The sequence below is a fragment of the Perissodus microlepis genome, chromosome 4, assembly GCF_051167445.1.
Source record: "Perissodus microlepis isolate ML-2025 ecotype Zambia chromosome 4, ASM5116744v1, whole genome shotgun sequence".
Taxonomy (NCBI): domain Eukaryota; kingdom Metazoa; phylum Chordata; class Actinopteri; order Cichliformes; family Cichlidae; genus Perissodus; species Perissodus microlepis.
Genome location: NC_140464.1, coordinates 6,900,187 through 6,921,213, shown reverse-complemented (window position 1 = coordinate 6,921,213; position 21,027 = coordinate 6,900,187). Strand labels below are relative to the sequence as shown.

General features: G+C 40.1%; 1 protein-coding gene across 2 annotated transcripts in view; it reads right to left on the bottom strand.

Annotated features, from left to right (window-relative positions):
- Positions 1-2,118: 2,118 nt before the first annotated feature.
- The window catches only part of asic2 (acid-sensing (proton-gated) ion channel 2), a 402,072-nt gene continuing 383,163 nt past the window's right edge, over positions 2,119-21,027 (bottom strand). For both annotated transcript variants that reach the window (XM_084925296.1, XM_084925295.1), the window contains 7 exons: positions 15,115-15,265; positions 14,720-14,776; positions 9,106-9,259; positions 7,921-8,012; positions 6,630-6,709; positions 5,911-5,979; positions 2,119-4,211 (listed from right to left, as the gene is read on the bottom strand). In XM_084925296.1, coding sequence (XP_084781422.1) covers positions 4,110-4,211; positions 5,911-5,979; positions 6,630-6,709; positions 7,921-8,012; positions 9,106-9,259; positions 14,720-14,776; positions 15,115-15,265 — 705 coding nt within the window. In that variant the 3' untranslated portion in view covers positions 2,119-4,109. The remainder of the gene's footprint in view (positions 4,212-5,910; positions 5,980-6,629; positions 6,710-7,920; positions 8,013-9,105; positions 9,260-14,719; positions 14,777-15,114; positions 15,266-21,027) is intronic.

Below are 21,027 nucleotides of genomic sequence, written 5' to 3'. Positions count from 1 at the left end.
ACAGGTGGATTGCCTGCTCCAGGCCTCATATGGAGAAGTCAAGCATCTCAGTTCTTGTTCATGGTCAGGAATGACAGGCTGTTTGATGTCATTTCTGCAGCCATGCTCACCGTCCTGGTCTCTTGTGGAGAAGTGGGAGCAAAGTTAATTGGTGGATCCTCTTCTGTTCTAACCACACCTATGTCCAAGAGAAACACTGAACTGACTGAACCCTCTCAGAAGAATGTCCCAGCATACCTTTAGAGACCAGCTGAGGAGCTCAGTCAGTCGTTTGGGAGCAGCTCAGAGCAGAGCTGCTGTTCTTGCAATACAGGAACAAGTTAAAGAGGTTCGGGCCTCCTGGACGGATCTCAGGTGAAGTGTTTTGGGCATGTCCAACTGGAGGGGAGACCTCAGGGCAGACCCAGGAAATGCAGGATGGATTATGTTTCTTGGCTGAGGTGATTGCCCAAGTTTCCCCCAGGATGAGCTGTAGGCAGCGGCAGGGAGAGAGAGGGCAGCACAACTTACTGCTGTCTGGGATAAATGTTAGAAAAGCTATGGATGGATGTCAGATCTTATTCTTGTATTCTTATTATTATTTTAAATTCTCCAAAAGAATTTCTCAGATAAATAAAGAATAACTCATTGTATCTTACAGAGTTCAGAATGTCCTTAAAGACCACTCAGAGGTAACTTTCTACCCATCACAATAAATTACACATTAAAGAACTACTACTGCCATAGAGAACAGCAGATTAACAAGCTCAGAAATACAAAGCAAAAACAATATCTATTGGAATAAGTGTGCAGATAAGGAGGTAATCAAATGTCTCATTTTAAAACTAATTATATTCTAGTCTAGCAGTTTTTATTGGCTTGCTCAAAGGGGGTCATACGTTTTTGGCTGTTTTCTGTTGCTGTGATTTATTTGCTATATAAACAAAATTGAATTTAATTGGCTGGATCTGACTGGACTCACCGCTGCTGGGATAGATCTTATTTGCAAAAATCAAATAAATAAAGAAACATCCTGATACATTTTGGCACGCAGCCTACTTGTTGGCTTTAATTCTACAGTCTAGATGCCTTCTTTTATTCAGGAGAACACAGCATTTTTCTTCTTTAGTCATTAAACACTTGAATGCACTGAAGTATTTGATCTTAGAAAATATGGTCATGTTTTTAGCTTCAGTGTGGTCAACAACATGCTTCTCAGAAGTCTGTCTACAACCTTTAAGCTCTTCTTTTTTACATAATTAGCTGTAAATATCATGAATGATGCTCACGTTTATAGACCAAATATTAAAAAAATCAAACCCAAACTGCAATGTAACTCTATTCTTATGATTCTTCTGTTTTATTCAATTGTTGATCATTATTGTCTTTATTCTTTTATTTTCTAACAATCACATGTTATTAAGCTGTCTACACAGCTCTTATTATCCAAAACTCTGGATCAGAGTGAGAAATTTCAAAGAAAAATGGATGTTTCAACACGATATTTAGTACAAATATGCTTGTTTGTCTTGATTTTTTTGGTTTTTACCACTTTCGTTCCTAACCTTAACCAATAACCATGTCAGTAATTTGGTATGATCTTTATGTCTTAATGTTCTAACCTTCTTATCAGCTCTCTGTGAACGCATTTTGCTTAAGGCTAATTGTTAGCATGCTAACAAGTTAAATTAAAGTGAAGGACTTTTATCCTGTAAGGATCTACATGTAAGCAATCAGAGAACTGCTATTTCCATCTGCAGTAATTTATAACTGCCCATTTTCCAGGACCTCCCCACTCTTTAATATGCAGAAATTAAAGGCATAGGACATTTAAAACCCCAGCACAGAACAAAGAAGGCTTTAGTGACAGCATATATGACATCGATTAACTCAGGAGAAGGATCTGGTGCGTATGCGGGTTGCAAAGCGGCTTACAGAGATGTAACGCCATTATTTCAGCTGAGGTTGCAGATGCCTGAACTAAAACTATCCTCAGTTTTCATTCCCAGCAACTCTTCTTCTGATCCTCTGTTTCCTGCTTGATGCCCTTGTAAAACACATTAGGTGTCCTTGCTGTTCACCGGTGATACGCAAACAGGCTTGTCTTGCTCATCCGTACCACAAAAACACCCCAGCCGCTGCAAAACAATGTTTTCATTTAATCATTTCACATTAAAAACACACACTGTATGCTGCATCACAAAATGAGAAAACGCTGTCCTCCAATAACAACTGAAGCTGACGTAGACAGAAGAAACAGCCAGTGTCGGTGCCGGCGAGAGAAGAGACACATTTATGTTCCCCCCTGCAGGGTAGCTGAGGACTGTGTTCGTCTGAAGCCACAACATGAGATACACACAGACAGCAGGTTGAGCCACAGATGGAAATCATAATTCAAACAGTCTAACAAAGCACTTGAATTCATTCCTACCTGTAATGTATATTACCATGATGACAGAGACCAAGCCAGGATGATCATGGGCTAGAAATAAAAAAAAAAAACCCAAACAAACAAACCCAAAAAACTCAGATACACTAAATCTTCTGAGTAGTATCACAAAAGCTTTTGGTGTGAAGCCACGATGTACTATGTAATGGTTGCTTTTGAGTACACTCAAGGTTCAGCTAAACCCGTACTGAAAAGCATGGGTCTTTCATTTTTAGCACGACATTCAACTACCTCAATAACATACTGGCCTACTTAGAACTGCTGAATGAGTAATATTCTTAAAGAAACGTGACATATATGCAGTCAATTGTGGACCTGGAGTTGATGTTTCACCAAAGTTCTTTTCAATAAGATTTGCTTCAGGCATCTCTGCGTGGTACCCGTTTTTATGAAAGCCATAGAGAGAAAATAAAACACAATTATTTACACCATAACACAGCAGACCCTGTATCCTAACAAACATCCTGGCCAAACACTCCTCATGGTGCTTTTGTAATCATTTTTATAATCATGAAAATGGTTTAAAATTGTTAAGCTTGGGGATTTCTTTTGGCCGAGGACAAAACGATGCCATTCTTGATAAAATGGTATAGCTGTCCAAAATTTCACCCTGACATTCTCTTAATGAAATAATGGTTTAACAACTCCCTGGCCGTATTCATTTACTGCAGTGTTTTGTACAAGGCTTGCTGTCTGGCAGGCAAATAAATCCTCTGGTGAAGTGCAGCAGCCAGAAGCAAGTCCTTTATTCACATAAATTAAATGTAAGCATACGGCATCATTTTAAAGATGCCTGTAAAGAAGGGCTTAGCACTGCACGCAACAAACTTGCCTTCGAGTAAACTCGTTAAACAGAAACTGAAAGGTGAAAAGAATTTGCAAAATGTGGGCTCCTAAATGTTCACACTGTTTTCAATAAACAAAGCAAAGAATATTACGTTTTTTTTTCCCCTCACACTTCACCAACTCCTAGTGCAAAGATAATTAGCTGCATGTTGTAAGAAATGATAAACTGCTCATTAGAATAGATTTCAGAGACGGTTTGGTCACAACCTGAACTATGATTTTAAACAACCATACGTTCAATCTGTACATTCGAAGTTCAATATCTCACCTGGGCCCTTGTTACAGGCCTGTGCTGCAGATGGGGGGCGGGGCAAATGGCGCACATATAGAGTAAAGCAACACTGCAGTCCAACGTATGCATCAGCAAAGAGAGCAAGAGAGATCGACGCATGCAGTTTGGACAGTCGAAACCAATTTTTGTACAGTTCGTTTGGCAGTGAGCAACATATTTGTGTTATTTTACATAAATATGCTGCACAGGGATGAGTCCCCTTTATGGGTTATTGTCCCACCCAGTCACATTTTTTGTGTGTGCGTGCATGTGGAGACTCAGACCCCACTGCGGGTTTGGCACAGCAGAGGCCACCCTCCCATTGCAGGGTGACAAAAAGTGCTGATAAGTCCAGCTGACAGCTCCTTCATCCCTATTAGTGCCTCAGACGGGGGGAGGGGTGTGACAGAGCAAAGCGCTGTCCTTAGACCAACCAGTGTTCTTGTCCTTGTCTCCTCCCCTCCCTTTTTAAGGTCCTGCAGGATGCTGTAGCGAAGGATGTAGCGCCACCTAGTGGAGGCAGCCGCTGGATATGTGTTGCTCTGAGGGGAAGGGAGACGGGCTTCAGCAAGCAATCTCCTCCAGGGTGCCCAGCGTTGTCTGCAAGGGGACAGTCACGGTGTGGCTGATGGACTCTGAGTGGTTTGCCACAGGGTCACAGGAACTCTGGGAAAAAGAGTGAAAGGCCAAGGGCTAGGTCACATTATAAAGTGGCAAGATCCTACAGGTAGTATTTAGAATGACCAAACTTCCACCTGAACTCTGAAAACTGAATTAGTATAAGTATGCAAGGTCTGATCAAAAGGTTTTTACTTGACCAATAAGATGCACAAACCCTCATTGGCTTAATGTGTTTTCATTTCCTTAATCTGAATTCAGGAAAACAAAACAAATGATAAATCTGAGGTTATTGTACTCGGCCCTAAAAATCTTAGAAACATGGTGTCTAACCTAATACTAACTCAGGATAAAAACAATTAGTGATGCTATAAAAAGTTGCTTACTGCATTTATTACTTAGGTTGGACTATTGTAAATATCAAGTTGTTCTAAAAGCTCCCTCAAAAGCCTTCAGTTGATCCAGAACGCTGCAGCGAGAGTACCGATAGAGACTAGAAAGAGAGAGCATATTTCCCCTATACTGGCTTCGCTTCATTGGCTCCCTGTTAGTTCAGAATCAAATTTAAAACCCTTCTTCTCACATTCAAGGTCTTGAATAATCATGTGCTAGCTTATCTTGAAGTCCTCATAGTACCATATCACCCCAACAGAGTATGTTGCTCTCTTTAAAAATAGTTTGGCAGGGCTCCCAGTTTGGATTTGGGAGACAGATACCTTCTCTACATTTAAGAGTAGACTTGAAACTTTCTATTGTGATAAAGCTTATAGCTAAGGCTGGATCAGGTGACTCTGAACCCTCCCTTAGACACGATGTAATGCACCTAGGCTGCTGGGAAATTTGCATGATGCACTGTGAAGTGCAGAAGTTCACTACTTTTCATTTTTTGTGCATTTATATACTACTTTGCATTTACTCATCAGCTATCATTAAAGTCTGGCTCTCTCTTTATAGTATGTATTTTGTCCTGTCTCTCTCTGCTCTCTTCTCTTTCCATCATCCCCAACTGAGTGTAGTAGATGGCTGCCTCCTCCTGAGCCTGGTTCTTCTGGAGGGTTTTTTTCCCTATGTAATGAACCCTCTTGCTGTGAGGGAAAAAGTGCTAACCTCTGCACTCACATAACTGGGAGTGCTAACCAGTAGACCAGCTAATTATTCCATTATTAAAACTGAAACTCAGTCATGACTGGATAACTTTGTTAGCATAAGAGATATGGATATACACATGAGCAATTTTTTCAGTTTTAATAAAGTTCAGCAAAACAAACACACACAAAAACTAAATAATAATAATAATAACAATAAAATCAATTAGCAAACAAAAAGTAATGTCTAATAAGCTGCTACTGAAAGCTGATAATTCTCACTGACTACTCTGCAGATATCCTCCTTTAAATGTATATTAAATTAGGGCACAGTTTGACAGTTCTGTCCATCAACATTATGGTACTCCTTATACTGTCGCTGACATTAGTAACACTAAAGACAGTGGTTGTTGCTGCTTGGTTTCATCAAGACATCTCTTTTGGAGCTAAGCTCTCCTGCCAAATTGCCATGACATGGTCAGAACACAGTCTTAGTCTTGCTTGGGTGCCCTTTCTACATGCTTGTGTGGAGGAGCAGGAATAGTGCACGGTTTGATATGCATGATCAGAGTGAGTGAAATTATACCAGATTTACATGCTCCACTTCCAAAGAGCTCTCAGTGAAGACGACTAACAAGAAAAAGTGTAAAGGTCACTCTTACCACGTCCTCTCCATGACTCTCCTCCTCCTCCTCTCTGCTTAGTAAGTCCAGTAGTCTGTCTTTCACCACCTGCAGATCAGAAAATAAAAATCAGAAACACTTAATTCCGACTGTTAGAGAAGATCTCCGAGAGCTCTTCTTGTAATTACTGACTGTAAAGAAACATTTGGTTTCAAGGTAAAAACGTAATTAGGTGGGAAATGTCGCAACAAAGTACGACATTACAATAAGCTCAGCGTGAAAGCAACAGCTTTCATGTTGAAAAAAGTTGCTTTAGAAATGCTTATGGCAGTGACATGAGGCCTTCTTATCCCCATAACTCCTTTATGGTCATTAAAATGAAGGAAAAAATCTTCAAAATGACTTTTTCTGTGTATCTGTAAAACCCTAGGGCAGGCGAAGACTGTTATGTGCTTATCAGAACCCCGCGAAGCTGAAAGCAGCATGAGAAGCTCTAAAAAAAAGGCGCACAATAGAGTAAAGGTAATGGAAAAGTATCATCCCACAGTCCTTTATCTCAGCCAGAACCAGAGTAAATTTAGCTTTTTATCTGCTTTTTGTAGCTGTGACATTGATTCTGTTGTCACCATTCACGATCAGGGCTCTACCAAAAATCAAAAAAACAAAAATTATTAAACTCTATTGAGAGCAGGGCTGGTGTTCAGGATTTATTAGTCATTTCAACAGGTATATATGACAGTAAGAAATTTGAAACAGACCTCATACGCGTAGTCAAACAGCTCTAAGATGGTGAGGATGCTGGCTCCAATGAACAAACCCATCTGGCCACCAATATCACCTGTGGAAGGACAGAAGTACAGTACAGACACACCAAGAGAAATACAAAGCAAAGACACTCTTTTGTTTTTCTGGAAAGATCTTTGTGTCATGGTCAGGGGAAAGACTTGATTTGATTTACTTGCAACACGTAGGCACAGATAACAGGGACAGACAGGCAGAAAGAGAGACAATTTTTTCTTCATTGTGAAAACAGCCTGGTGTTATAAATTGCAAGAGGCGTGTTGCTACTGGTGAAATAAAAGATGTGACCCAGAAAGTCGAGCGACACTGACAGATCCATTGGTTTGATGGCTCATCGGATGGTGCTGCAGTTTGTTGGACCAAACTGATACAAAAGATATGTTAGGTCTTGAAAGGTCATTAAAATGACTCCAAAATTGCACTTTATAGTGCATTTATTGCCTTTTAGAAAGTAGAAAAAGTAGAAAGGGATCATTTAATTTGGAAATAGTCTATCAGACTCAGCTCTGCACCAATTCTGAAGCTGCTGTGGAGGAAAAAGGAAACACAGCAAGGAGTGATAGGACACCTAAACAAAATGCAGGGCATGAACCACAGTGCTAACTACTAATGCCGACTTTATTGCTCTCTAAAACAGGTCTGCTATCCGTCTGCATCTAATATTGCTTTGGCACATAAGGGCAGAGATGCTGTCTGTGACGTCAGCAGCATCTGACTGAACGGCCATATTTGACATGGTTTATTTTTCTTTGGTAGTTTTGACACCAGAATCCCAGAACATCTCAAACCATCACAGCTCGTCTCAAAGCCACTGGCATTCATAAACTATATAATATGAAAACATAAACAACTTTACTGAGCTTTCTGTGTTCAATCTCTAATAAGGAAACATGGAGATTATTAATGGGTAAATTTATGAGGTATGTTGGAATTATCTTTTTAAGACAAGATGCTCCATTACCAATAAGTAATGAGTAATTTAGCTACGGCTAATATCCTTTATATAAGAAATAGAAATAAATCTCAAAAATACAGTAACCTAACAAAAGCAACATATTATATAACTTAAATATGAATCAAGTAAACAGTATAATCTATAAAAAATGCTCATGAATAAAGATAAATAAGATAAATCACACTTTTAAGACTTGTACATAAAACAAACATCAAGATTTTATACATGCGTTCTGTTTGTTTTCCATATGGGATCCAGGTTTGGAAATCAAGGAAATCAATGAGCCCACCTACCCAGCAAGCCTGCCACCTCATAGGCTTTCTTCTGCTCGATGGTCTCGTAGTTCAAAGCTTCAAAGAACACATCCAACACCAAGATGTTGTCTCTGTAAAAGGTAACAGAAGGTTCATTTATTTTTCCTAATAAAACCCCACTTCAGGTAAAAACTTCAGTTAATAATAGTTCATTCATTTCAAGAGCAACTAGAGGAAAAACAACTTGCTTGCTACCTTAATTCAGCTTTCAACGATCCCTGTTATCTACAACCTTTATTTAAAGCAAGAACAGAGAAAAGGCCAAGTGGTTTGCGCGGGTAATTCGCAAGGAGAAACTGCTTAACCTCTTTACAGAGTTTGGTTTTCTCCTTTTTTCTACCCTTCAAATGATCAATTCATAGACAAAGTAAGCTCAGCTCCTTTTTTATTCAGTTGTAAAATGTCATGTTGCATATGTTTACGAGTAAACAAAGTGAACAGTTCTAATTAATCAACAAAAGCACATTAGTACTCATTAAACTGGGTTTAATTAAGGTTAAAGATAACTATAAATTATAAACTGTACCACAGGATCAGTTATAAGTGTAGGATCTGCAAGCCATCATGCTTTAAAAGAAGTTTGTGTGTTTATTTTTTTTCTCAGAAAAACTCGTCCTGCACGATCAGTAGTGTTGAGCAACCAAACTTGGCTAACAAAGAACACCGCAGGTCTCTGAAGGTTCTCATCTATATTAGACATTATGATTGCATCATGTTGCCTTGTACCAAATGGCATGTTTTCATCGTTCACAAACCCATAACAACTTACATTATTTTCATTTTATGATAATAACATCTAATTTATATTCACAAATCCTCAGTTATGCACAACATATTCTGAAATCATCAGGTTGCTTGGCAACCACCTACCAATGGACTAAAATTATCTGATTTTTTTTTTTTTTCCCCTTCATGCACTTTCAGCTACTTATCACACCTTATTCTGTCAATATCTGCAAAAGCTGAATTATACACTATAACATCATCATGTTGCCTAACAACACCATGCTAATGGGCTACAATGGCCTATGTTTTGTGTCTATAACACCTTATACATGCATAGTGTCATTTCCAACAGCAATAACAGGACAAACTGTAGCATGGTTATGTACTAATTACTATAATATAGCAGATACAGAATGATAAGGAGAGTTATCTACTCACGTGATGTACTTCTCTGACTTGTTGAACTTTTTCTGCAGGTAGCGGGCTGAAGTCTTGCTGGGGATTTTGACCATGGATAACTCTTTGTTGTAGCGGGTCATGTTGCATGGCGTCCTGCACATGCAGTTACTGCTTTCCACAGCAGACAGTTTAGCTTCATAAAGATGTGGTTATGGAGATGGGGGGGAGTGTATTTAAATGTGAAATTTAAAAAAAAAGGAACAAAATGACAGAGGATGGGATGAGCATGATTGACACAAGAAAAAAACATTAGATTCCAATTCCAGACATAGTCAGAAATCCAATCTGAAGGCAGCAAATGGACCAAACTGGCTCATATCTACCTGAACGGTGTTTTTATAAAGAGTTTCATAAAGTATTGATTGTGGGTGTGAGGCTCCTGATGTGTTTTTGAATATTAAGCTGACAATCTCCACATTTTTTTTAAGCCCTTCATCCCTCAGGCAATTCATATCAAACTGGCAAAAACGACTCATCCCATTTATTTAAAGAACCTTTGCCCAGACCGAACTGGTGTAATAATAAATTTCAATAAAAATGTCCAGGAAGTGAGTCATCTGCACAAAGCGGTCGATATATTAATCTAATATTGTATGAGAAAATCAACTCACCGTTGAGACTACAGAATATATATCTCTTATTACAAGATATAATAAAAGACTAAAAGAATGTCTATACTATAGGAATTGTCCCCTGGGATTGCAAACCCTTTTCTTTGCCCTGCTCAGAGGATAGTGCTTTTTGGGATTTTTAGTGGGGCTTACTGTCCTTTCTCAGTTATCTAATGGTGAGTGGCCACAAAAGTTCATAAAAGCCGTTTGCTTATATTAAGGTATAGAGCAGTAACTGACTGCAAATACATCTAGACTTGGGCTCAAATGCTTTTTTTAACCACTGAGAGCGAGAATAGTGGACAGTGAGCAGCATAGAGAACGAAGAGTGAGAGCAGCATTTGTGCAGACAAACAATGAATCAGAGAAATAAACTAATTTGCTTGTTTCACTAAAGTGATGTTCTGAAGGACAAATAAACCCACCCACACCTCCACATAACCCCATTTTTGTGTATGAAGTTTAAGCTTATCGAGTCCACAGTAGTCACTCTGCTCTCAATTGTGTGCGCACTGTAGAAGCACCAAAAACAGCAGTTCCTTGAGTGTCCACCTGAAGCTCCAGAACTCAATTCCTGATGTTAAAATGCTTAAATGATGTTTAACGTCACAGAAGAAGAAAAAAAAACATGGTTACAGCCTAATACAAAAACAGTTTTGGTCTCTGCCTCTTCATAGGAACATACAGAGTGATTTTGAAACTCGCCCTTTTTAACCCTTTTAAACTTAATGCCAACTCAGGGAGCTGTAGCTGATATCCATCTTTAAGACACTAAACTGGATCTCTAGTTTGTGCTTGTGGTTTTGAAGCCTTTTCTGGATGATTATCTGGATATCTGGATGTATTGTATTTGGAAGTATTGTATTTATAGTATTTTTTTTTTTTTTTTACTTTGATACTTAGTAGTTGGCAGGATCTGTATCTATACGATGCACCCACATTGTTCACTGATGTAGCCTGCTAACCCGTCATTCTAATGTTAACTGATAAATTCACCCTTTCATTTAATTGTGGTCACTTCTGACTACACATTATTGAGGTACTGATACACATTTTTACTTTTTTAATAGTTACTATAGTTTTACACTCCATCCAACTGCAAACAAACACAATTATTTGACTGACGACTTTTACTATTCTTTTCCTTGCTCGTCTGGCATTATTCTAACTAAAATTAAAGGTCACACGTGCTGTACGTACAAACACCGGCACAGAAATCAGCATAAACGCCTGCCCACATTTAAAAAGTTCTATTGTGTTATGTGGATGTTTACTCAATCAAGCCCTAATGAAAGTGAATGTCATAATTAGTGTCACAGAGGAGAAATTATAAAGCATCAAACATAACCATGTGCTCTGTGATACACCCTTTACCCTGACGGAGACAAAGTCCTGATGCAGAAACATCAAGCTCTACTCAAGCTTCTGCTTTGGCAGACTCGGAGGAAAAAGTACTTGAATACACCGAATGAGGTTGTGTGAAGTCCACAGCCTCCTAATATAACACCGACTCTCTCAAGAGTGATGGTAATATCAAGCAATGTTTTTTCAAATAAAAGGTTCTCGGGTACTGAGACTGCTCACCCATCAATCTCTTAAAGTCAGATTTTCTAAAATTGTTTAAATAGAGCTCATTGAATTTTGCCAGAGATTACTGAACTCTTTTTCCCACAATGAAAAAACTTCTCTTTTCAGAGCTAAAAATCGTGGGAGTTAAAAAAAAAACTGTCAGAATGGAAAAGAAAGCAGAAGTTAACATAATCAGACCTTTTTTCTGACCAAGGCAGCGCTGTGGCAGGCCCGCAGATCACAGAGCAGGAGGCAGATATTCCCCACGGTGCACTAATAGCTGGCGGGACCACACAGTCACGTAATTGCAAGAGGAAATTCAATATGGCTTCACAGTGGTTTCTTATTCTTATTCAAATGAGACGTTATTGGATACATGAGAGCAAGGCCTCATGCATTCGAATGATTGATTTCTTTGTCTAAGCCTATAACCTTTGTCCAGCTTCTCCACTCTTTTTGTCATGCACATTTTAATCTAAAACGTGAAATTATTTCATAATTTTCATAATGCTAGCATTAACAGCTAGTTATACATTACCTGACAAAAACTACAAACATGCTGCTTTATGAAGCAGCTACGTGAGAAACTGAAGACCATTTCTGCCTGGATTTATAGTTTTAAGCCATCTACATTTCCTCAAAAGCAAAGATAAGCAAGTTGTTCACAGACAGCAGATGCAACTGTCTCCTATTAAAATATATTTTCAAGGCTACTTCAGGACTTGAGTGACGCAGTTATATGGGTAGAGAAACCCAATCAAACTCTGCTGTGTGAAATCTCCTGTGGTGGGTATAGCAAATTGGCAGTTGGACTTTAAACTTGAATTCATTTGCATTCAATGATCCAAGCTGAGTGAGTGAGTGTGTTGGAATTATGAAAGCCTCACTGTTCCAAAAATGAAGCCAATTACAGAAGAGAGAGTAAAATAGCTGTCTGGAATATGCACCTAAGCCTTGTGCACTCCAGGATTGTACCATGTAACTTGTGCTTTCGAGTGCATGCTAACAAAATATGGGCGAGTTGCACCGAGGGCTCTCGTGGTGTGGGAGTGCTGCGGCTTGGTGCTGATTGCCTCAAAGTTTGGTTGGACTGTTTTGTCTATTCCTTGCTTGCCAGAAATAATTTATGATGAGATGAGAAAGGTGGGGGCTGAGCAGGGAGAAAGCTGTAGGATGAGAGCAAGTATTGCTGATGAACTCCCACTGGCCAGCAGTTGAGGTTGATAAAGGTCATCATTACTCATTGTGCTTCTGAATCTAGTTAATATTCAGTGTATCTATGTACTCGCTCAGTGTTTATGCGCTTTTGTTTACCATAAAAATATATTAGATTTGAATTAACATGGCTATCAGTGGCTTTGGTTAACAGTTTCAGGTGTGCCATGATGTCTTAATTACTAGTCTTTCCCCCCCAGTAACAGTGGAAATGTCTTGCATTGCAAAGGTCTTTGAGTCTTTAAACTGCAGTGGGACAGCGGAAAACCAGGCCAGACATGATGTGCATCAAAGTCACAATTCTTATTGTGTTTGTTCTGTTTCTCAGTTCCTTTCAAGAGGAACTTTTAGCCACATTCCCACTTGTTTTCCCACTGGTCCGCATTCAATGGGGCACATCCAAAACTCATAACTTTTTTTGCTACAGTTCACAGGTTGAACAACACATAGACAGTGGTGAGCTATAGGGCTTTCTGTGGCATTTTTGCTTGCCGTTCAGTGGGGATGTCAGAAGCGTTAAGCTATTAGCAGAAAGATGCTCATAAATCCCTGGCGTATAAAAAAAAAACGGCGCACATAATGAATGAGCTGCCATAGGTGCAACCTTGGGTAACATACCAGGGCACCACCATTTCTCTTTTTTAAAAAAAAAAAAAAAAAAAAAAAAGAACATGCTGCTGTGTCTTGATTTCCCTGCAGCCCTCCACTGACCTGTTTACTCATTTTCTAAGCATCTATTCAGGTCTCTGTTTACCTTCTCTGGGCTACACCGTTGCTGTCCTTCATGCTATTTATTCTTGCAACCTAGCCTCCGTCATTGTTATCATTTCTTCTGTATGTAGTTCCATCATAGTGAGCTCCAAACACCAACCTTTTTTATGCATTTTCAAAAAGAATACACATTGAAAAGGTGACAGATTATTTTCTTCCTAATTAAAAATGGGCTTCTCACCACCACAAGCATTAGATTGTTGTTGTTGCATAGATTATGTTTAGTCAGATGTTGTATAATTGTCCTTCTTTTCTCTTGTCACTTTGTTTACATGCATTTATGCATACACTCAGAGAAGGCCTTTGCTACTGTATGCGAAAAGATAATTACCAAGTGTCTGTCCTCATCTTCCTTACTGATGCATTCACTCTCTCAGGTACAACGTGGGGACTTAACGTTCAGTGTATAGTTACATTATGGGGAGGTGCACATTAGCTATGCAGTAGACTTTTTAACAGTGCTGCCAGGTTGGTTAGCTGCTGTAGTTTTATATTCCTTAAAGTTTGGTATTTAGGTGTTGTGCGTGCCTATTAGCATTTCAATGAACTTGCTACACATAAGCTCCACCTCTAGCCTAAACTGAACACTGCAGTCCCTGTCTTGCTAGCACACCCTAACATGACAATCATATATAGGAAACGGGATGAGAAAACACCTTATGATCTAGCGGGCTTGAAAGGCTATCACTTTTCAGGAAATTTAATCTAGATAAAATCACAAAAAAATCAATACTGCCTGGCTTGTGTGTCAATTTGGTAAGATATCAGACAGATGTATTTGCAGAAGCATTTTCATAGGAAGTCGTTGGATGAGCCTACACTTAATAAAACTGGCAAAGTTAATATAAAATCTTGACTCTGAAAAAGTGAGCCAGGCCTGTCAGAACTTTTTACATGGTTGTGTCTTTTAGCTCAATGCAGGAAATATGACGCATTATCTTTCTGACCATCCAGGCATTAAATTGAACTCTTACACTGCAGTCCCTGTCTGCTCTGATGGTGGTTACAGACTTGATGAGCCCTTCATGCACAAGGGGAAATATTAAGATGACTCCTCTTGATTAATTTAAAAACTTCATAAGTGACACATACACTTACAATATAATAGACAGAAACTTTTGACGCCTTAGCAGAAGAGCAGCATTGTGTCTGCAGAGCCTATGTTCTCTTACAAGCAGGATGCACAGTGTGACGGTGGCAATCAGTTGTTGTCCATGTGTTTTACCACATTACTCTTAACCTGAGCTGTTTCCCATTTAAAATTCTCTCCAGTGTTGCTTACTTTTAAATCAGGTTTAGCATTAAAGCTCTGTGTCAACAGAAAAAATAATCCTAATCCTTTGCTGAGGCAAAAATCATATGTAAACCAGCATAGGCTACATGTGTATCATCTTGAATCCCGAGTGTGTGTATCCAAACAGACTTACCAAGGGCAGGCTCAGCACAGTCCTTGTACTGCTCAGGTGTGCAGTACGAAGCATCTCCTAGGAGCAGTTTAAATAAGACACATTAGAAGAGGTGTTGACCCAGTGGTGTTTAAACATTAAGTTCTTGAAACCCTCGCACCATAAACACATAGATGAATGAATCAATCTGCAAGGCACAGCACCTTTTCCCCTGCCAGACACATAATCCCAGGGCTTTTTAAATGCCAACACCTGATCCAGCATTGACTTATCATATCATTATGAGGCCTCTCAATGGAGTTAAATCTCATAAAACCGTGCTGAAAACTCTTGCTGATGAATGCGTGCTCAATACCGCATCACCTCTACTTTGATGTTTTTCTGCCCAGTCCTGTCAGAATAGCAGGGGAGCTTACCAGGCATGTGCACCATCCTGCAGTTGCAATTCTCCACTATGTAGCGTGTTTCACAGTCGATCCTGCAGGCAGTTACACTGTAGACCTGGAAAAAGCCAGACTCCAGAGCTTTCGACTCACACTCGCCCCATGGGGGAGGCAGGTAGGTCAGCTACAGGTAGGAAATAAAGTGGAGGTTGGTTAAGGATGGATGTCTTTGGAGGCCTGTGGTATTACATAGTAATAATACATATAATGATGTAGACCAAGAACTAAGAAAGAAAAGGACCTACACCTATTTATAGATTTTTATTGACATTTCTATTGTTCCTGTATGCATCATCAGTTTGAAAATATTCAAGATTTTTATGCTATTTTTTTTTCAAAGACACTTTTCAAAACCTGCAGATACTCAACAACCATCCACGATGCGGTCTGATAGTGACAGCAGCTCTACAAAACACCTTCCTCGGCTGCTGAAATCTAGCCAAGTCGGAAAAGCAGAAGAGCCTCGCAACAAACTAGGCGGTGCAGAAAACAATTCAACAGATAGAGTCTGTCTGGGAAAAAAACCCCACATCACCCAGACATGGGAGCACAACAACTCCAAATGTTCTCCTTCTGCTCCTGCAGCTCTGAGGACTGGGACAACAGATGAGAAACGAGGGACACCGGGCTGAGCAGCGTGGAGGCCCATCTGCTCCACAAGAGAGGCAGTGAGGTCCAGCCGTGCACTGTATCCATCACTCACCACCCTCTGCTCCTTAGTTCCCTTCATTGTCATCACAGCGCATCCCAAGAGAAGCAACGTGCTCTGCCAAAAGACCACTTTTTTTTTTTTTTGGATGAGACAAAATGCTACTGCCTGCCAGGTGAAATTTGGCCACAGTCTGCTTGTTAGCGGTGACAGAATTTAAAAACTCTGCCTTGCTATCAGGTAATGTTGTATCTCTGCTTCCAGACAGACCTAATTCTGTAGTTCTTGCAGATGCAATCACTTTACCAGCAATTAGAACAATAAATTCAAACACAATCCAAACAACAATCTACCATGTTGAATGTTTCATAGCCCAGAAGCCTCTAGCCATTTCTGGGCAGGTAAGAATGTCTCCTGCGATAATTAAACATGTCCTGCATGATGGCTGCAGGAAGCGTGAGCAATGACTACAAACACCCAGGCATTATTAATTTGTTAGAGATTTACAAAAGGTGCCCCTCATCCTTAACCTTTAAAACCACCTTCACACCTCAGCTAATCTTCACTTCTGGCCTAATTAGAGTCAGCTGAGGCTGATTCAAAATCTGATTATTTCTAGTAATCAGATAATCTAAGGTGCTCAATATCACTTTTCACTGCGTTGAGACCTGCTGACCTGATTACGTTTCATCTAATAAGAGCTGAGGCCTGCGCCCCAGTCAAAGTGTTATTAATCAATGTTCCATTCCCCTTGTTATACCCCAGCAATGCAATTAGGCTTAGTCAGCAAAGAAAAAAAAAGTTTACAACAGGGTGGGCTACAATAAATTCGTGCCGGTTGAGTGAGCTGAAAAGCAAATTTGAGCGTTGTGGCTTAAGCCTGACCTCAACAAATCAGAAGCAAGTTCCAAAATTTGCACTTATCCATGTTATTTTTCTTAATTCTAATGCTACCACGGCGAACTCCAGCATAATGACTTTGAGCAATGGAATAATAGTATAATGAAATATTTTTTTTATCCTTGGGAAGAATGACTCTGACAATGAAGGGGACGCCATGCCCTTTTAGCTTCAGCTAAAAGCCCACAGTAGGGTGATTTCTGCATCCGGGGAGCTTAAACTTGAAATTGCCCTGCTCCATATGAGGGCTCATTCATCCCTCACCATAGGCTATGTATTTTGTGCCTCAGCACACTTGATTAAAGCTGCTTTGATCTCCGCCTAATATTATTAACCAAAAATGAGTTCATTTATAGTCTTTGTCAGTCATTTTAACATGAAAACTGATTGGTATCCATTACAAAGATTCACTAATCACCAAGCTTCTTAACATCCTCCACAAGGCCTCTTTCCCAATCATTGTCCCAAATTACCCTACCCAATCATCATTATCCTGATTGTTTTGGGACGTATTTTAAAATGCCCTCCAGGTTTACGGAGAAAAAGCTTGAAAAGACAGGTGGGAACTGCTCAAAGTGGTAGATTTTTCTTCTCAGACTCCTGATACAAAGTGGAGTTCTGCATTAATTAGCTGGAGTGGTGTTTCCTACCGTGCAGGCTTGTGGAGAGGGAGAGTGTTTTCGCAGCAGGCAGGCAGGAAGAGCAGGGGCTGTCTTCACCCTGCCAGTCACAGAACTGGGCTGACAGATGAGCTGAGACAGAAGCCCTGGAGGCTCATTGCCCAAGAGGCTGAACCATCCCTGGATAGATCTCCTCCTCTCCTTTCTGCCTCTCACTGAAGTCTCTCTTTGTTGCACCGCAATGAGCTGTGATTTAAAGAGGCAAGGTTCCAACTACATTTTGTTCACGATAAGTTCCTAACATTCATGCTGGAATACCTTACTGACTTATCTTTACTTTGGCCTCATTTTACAGTGTGCTGGGCAATGCTAACATAATTTTGCTGGATTGGAAAATATAACAACAAAACAGAAAACAGCACTACAAGTCCTGTCTCCGATATATTTAGACCATTGTTTCTTTTTTTTACTTTTCTGCATTACCATCGTGGCATATTTCACGCACCTTATTTAGTTGTTATCAGATCCATAAATATTGCTGGTAGGTGCCCTCCTCTGACTTCAGTAAGGTTGAGTATACTGTCACTGTCCAGTCTACTCAGTGATAAGACAGCAAGACATATTGTGTAGATATGACATCTAGAGGCTGTGTGCACATGCACATATAATGTATCTTTGTAAAATGTGTTTTAAATATGTTCTTTTCCAATCTTAAGTATTTTTGGTGCCTAAATGATATCAAGTTCAACAGATGAGCCCCGAGCTTGTACGGCACAGAGAAGTCAAGTGCTTTAAACATCCTCCTCTCTTCTAGCCACTCTTCGTGTTTCTGTGTGTGTGTGTCAGCATGTGTGGAATCACACTGCTGATAGTTATTTCCTTTCCCGTGATGTGATAACCACCTAGACGGGAGAGGAGGTAACATACTGACAGCATGCATGGGATTGATAACAACCATCCAATTTCCTCATAAGATTTGAAACTGGAAACATCCCAGACAGTGATGATACAAACCAAAAAATACACAAAAAGTAGAACAACATGTTTACGACCAGCTTCTTCAATGATGAATGCCGACGCTTCACTGGCTAATGAGTTGAACACGTTTTGCGCTCGCTTCGACGCCGCAGCAATTAAAACAACAAACGGCTGCGCACACTCGGAGTGCACCAGTGGAGACAATGCATTCATCATCACAGAGCATGCTGTGAGGAACACCTTCAGGAGGGTGAACACCAGGAAGGCAGCAGGACCAGATGCAATTCCTGGCCGTTTCCTGAGAGCCTGCGCTGACCAGCTAGCATCGGTGTTCACGGAGATCTTCAACCTTTCCCTGGCCCAAGCTGTGGTTCCCACGTGCTTCAAACAGTCCATCATTGTCCCTGTTCCAAAGAAACAACGGCCCGCTTGCCACAATGACTACCGTCCAGTAGCACTGACTTCAATTGTAATGAAGCGTTTTGAAAGACTGATGAGAGATCACATCACTTCTTCACTTCCTGCCACCATCGACTCGCTTCAGTTTGCTTACTGGACTAATCGTTCCACAGACGATGCCATATCTCACCTGCTCCACACATCCCTGAGTCACCTGGACACTGGCAGAGGGAATTATGTTAGGATGCTGTTCGTGGACTACAGTTCAGCATTCAACACAATAATTCCCTCTAAGCTTTTCACCGAGTTGACGGATCTAGGACTCAGCTTATCACTGTGTCAGTGGATCCTCAACTTCCTCACAGACAGACCCCAATCAGTGAGGGTGGGAAAACAAGTCTCCCCCTCCATCTCACTCACCACTGGCGCGCCAGTGGAGAGAGTGGACAGTTTCCGATACCTGGGTGTCCACATCACTCAGGACCTGTCATGGTCCTGTCACATCAACACCCTGGTTAAGAAAGCCCGTCAGCGTCTCTTCTTCCTCAGAAGACTTAGAGACTTCCATCTGCCACTGAAGGTGCTCAAGAACTTTTACTCCTGCACCATCGAGAGCATCCTGACGGGAAACATCTGCACCTGGTTTGGGAACAGCACCAAGCAGGACAGACGAGATCTGCAAAGAGTGATGCGCTCAGCCGAACGCATCATTCAATCAGAGCTCCCTGACCTGCTGACCATCTACACCAAGCGGTGCAAGACCAAAGCTAGGAAGATTATGATGGACCTCTCCCATCCCAACAATGGACTCTTCTCACTGTTGAGGTCTGGGAAGCGCTTCCGCTCCCTTAAGGCCAAAACAGAGAGAATGAGGAGGAGCTTCTTCTCTCCCACACACATCACATGACTATAAGACTGGACTCTCACACACATCACATCACCACACGCACTCTGGTTTTTCTTCATGCACACTTCCTATAATTTATAATCTCTTTCTGCTATTTGCACATTTTTACTGTAAATTTCTAAGTTAAATCTGTAAATTTTGTAATAACCTGTAAATTGTAAATACTGTAAAACCACTGTCATTTAATGGTCGGGCATTGCATTGCACAGCTACAAGCATTTCACCTCATGTCATACTGTGTATGGTTGTGTGTGTGTGAAAAATAAAATTTGAATTTGAACCTACTGCGTCAAAAAGAGATATCAAAGGTTCCTGTCTATGAGCCACTATGTGATAAGTTGGGGGTGAGAACTGGCTGCTAATAGAGAAGCAGCAGATAAACTTGGAACAAAAAGTTAGGTTAATTATGTTTAGTCGATTATTTCTTTGTTGTAACAATGCTTCTTGGCAGTAAATCCAACACTGATTTCCAGAAGTGTTCCTGAGCCCTTACAGGGATTTCCATGACAGAAGCATTTCTGTTTTTACTGTAGAGCTGCTTGAGGCCCCAAAGATAACAATACGGATTATTTAGCAGATCCCTCACACAGAGATTTCTCCAGATTCACAGAACATTGTGATGATTAGATAATGAGAGATTCAAAGTTTTCACAATTTTTCACTGAAGAACATTATTCTGAAACTATTCTCTGATTTATAAACAATGTTTTGTTGCAAACTGGTCTGTTCATCTTTACTTCTGAGAAATTCTGCCTTTCGAAGATGTTCTTTTTATATCAGCCTCTTGCCAATTAACCTAATGGGTTAGAAAATGTTCCTCCAGCTGTTTCTTTTTCCACTTGCCTTTCCAGTCATTTGTTGTCCTGACTTTTTCGTGATGTGTTGTTGCCATCAAACTCAATATATTTAGCATAAAATAGTGCAATGTGTTAATTTAAATAATTGATATGTTTTCTCTTTTGTTTGTGAAGAGAACATGGGTTTGTGACATTCATAAATCACTGCATTATAACTGTATTTAGATTTTGAATCAGTCTTCTTGAAATTAGGACTGTAGGTCTGAATTTTACCAGCTATTTAAGCACTAAGGGAACCAATTATGACTTTCAGCAGCTACTTTGAATAAAAGTTTCAAATTTAAGTATAACTTGATCTGGTTAACCATCATTTTGACTCAGTTTTGTGGATATTTAAAGCCAATTTCCTTTTGTTGGCTTGATTTTCTGGTCCAGTGTTTTTTTTTTGTTCATTATATGGTTTATCTAGTATCCAATGGAGCTTGATTGGCCAAAATAAAATCTGTTTTTGCGTGTGCTGTAAACCTTAAACTTTAACTGCAGTAAATGACAGGAGCAATTTTCAAAAGATATTTCATTTCTCATGCCAGATGCACAGGCCATTCTAAAAATGAGATGGCAATGAATCCTTGACAG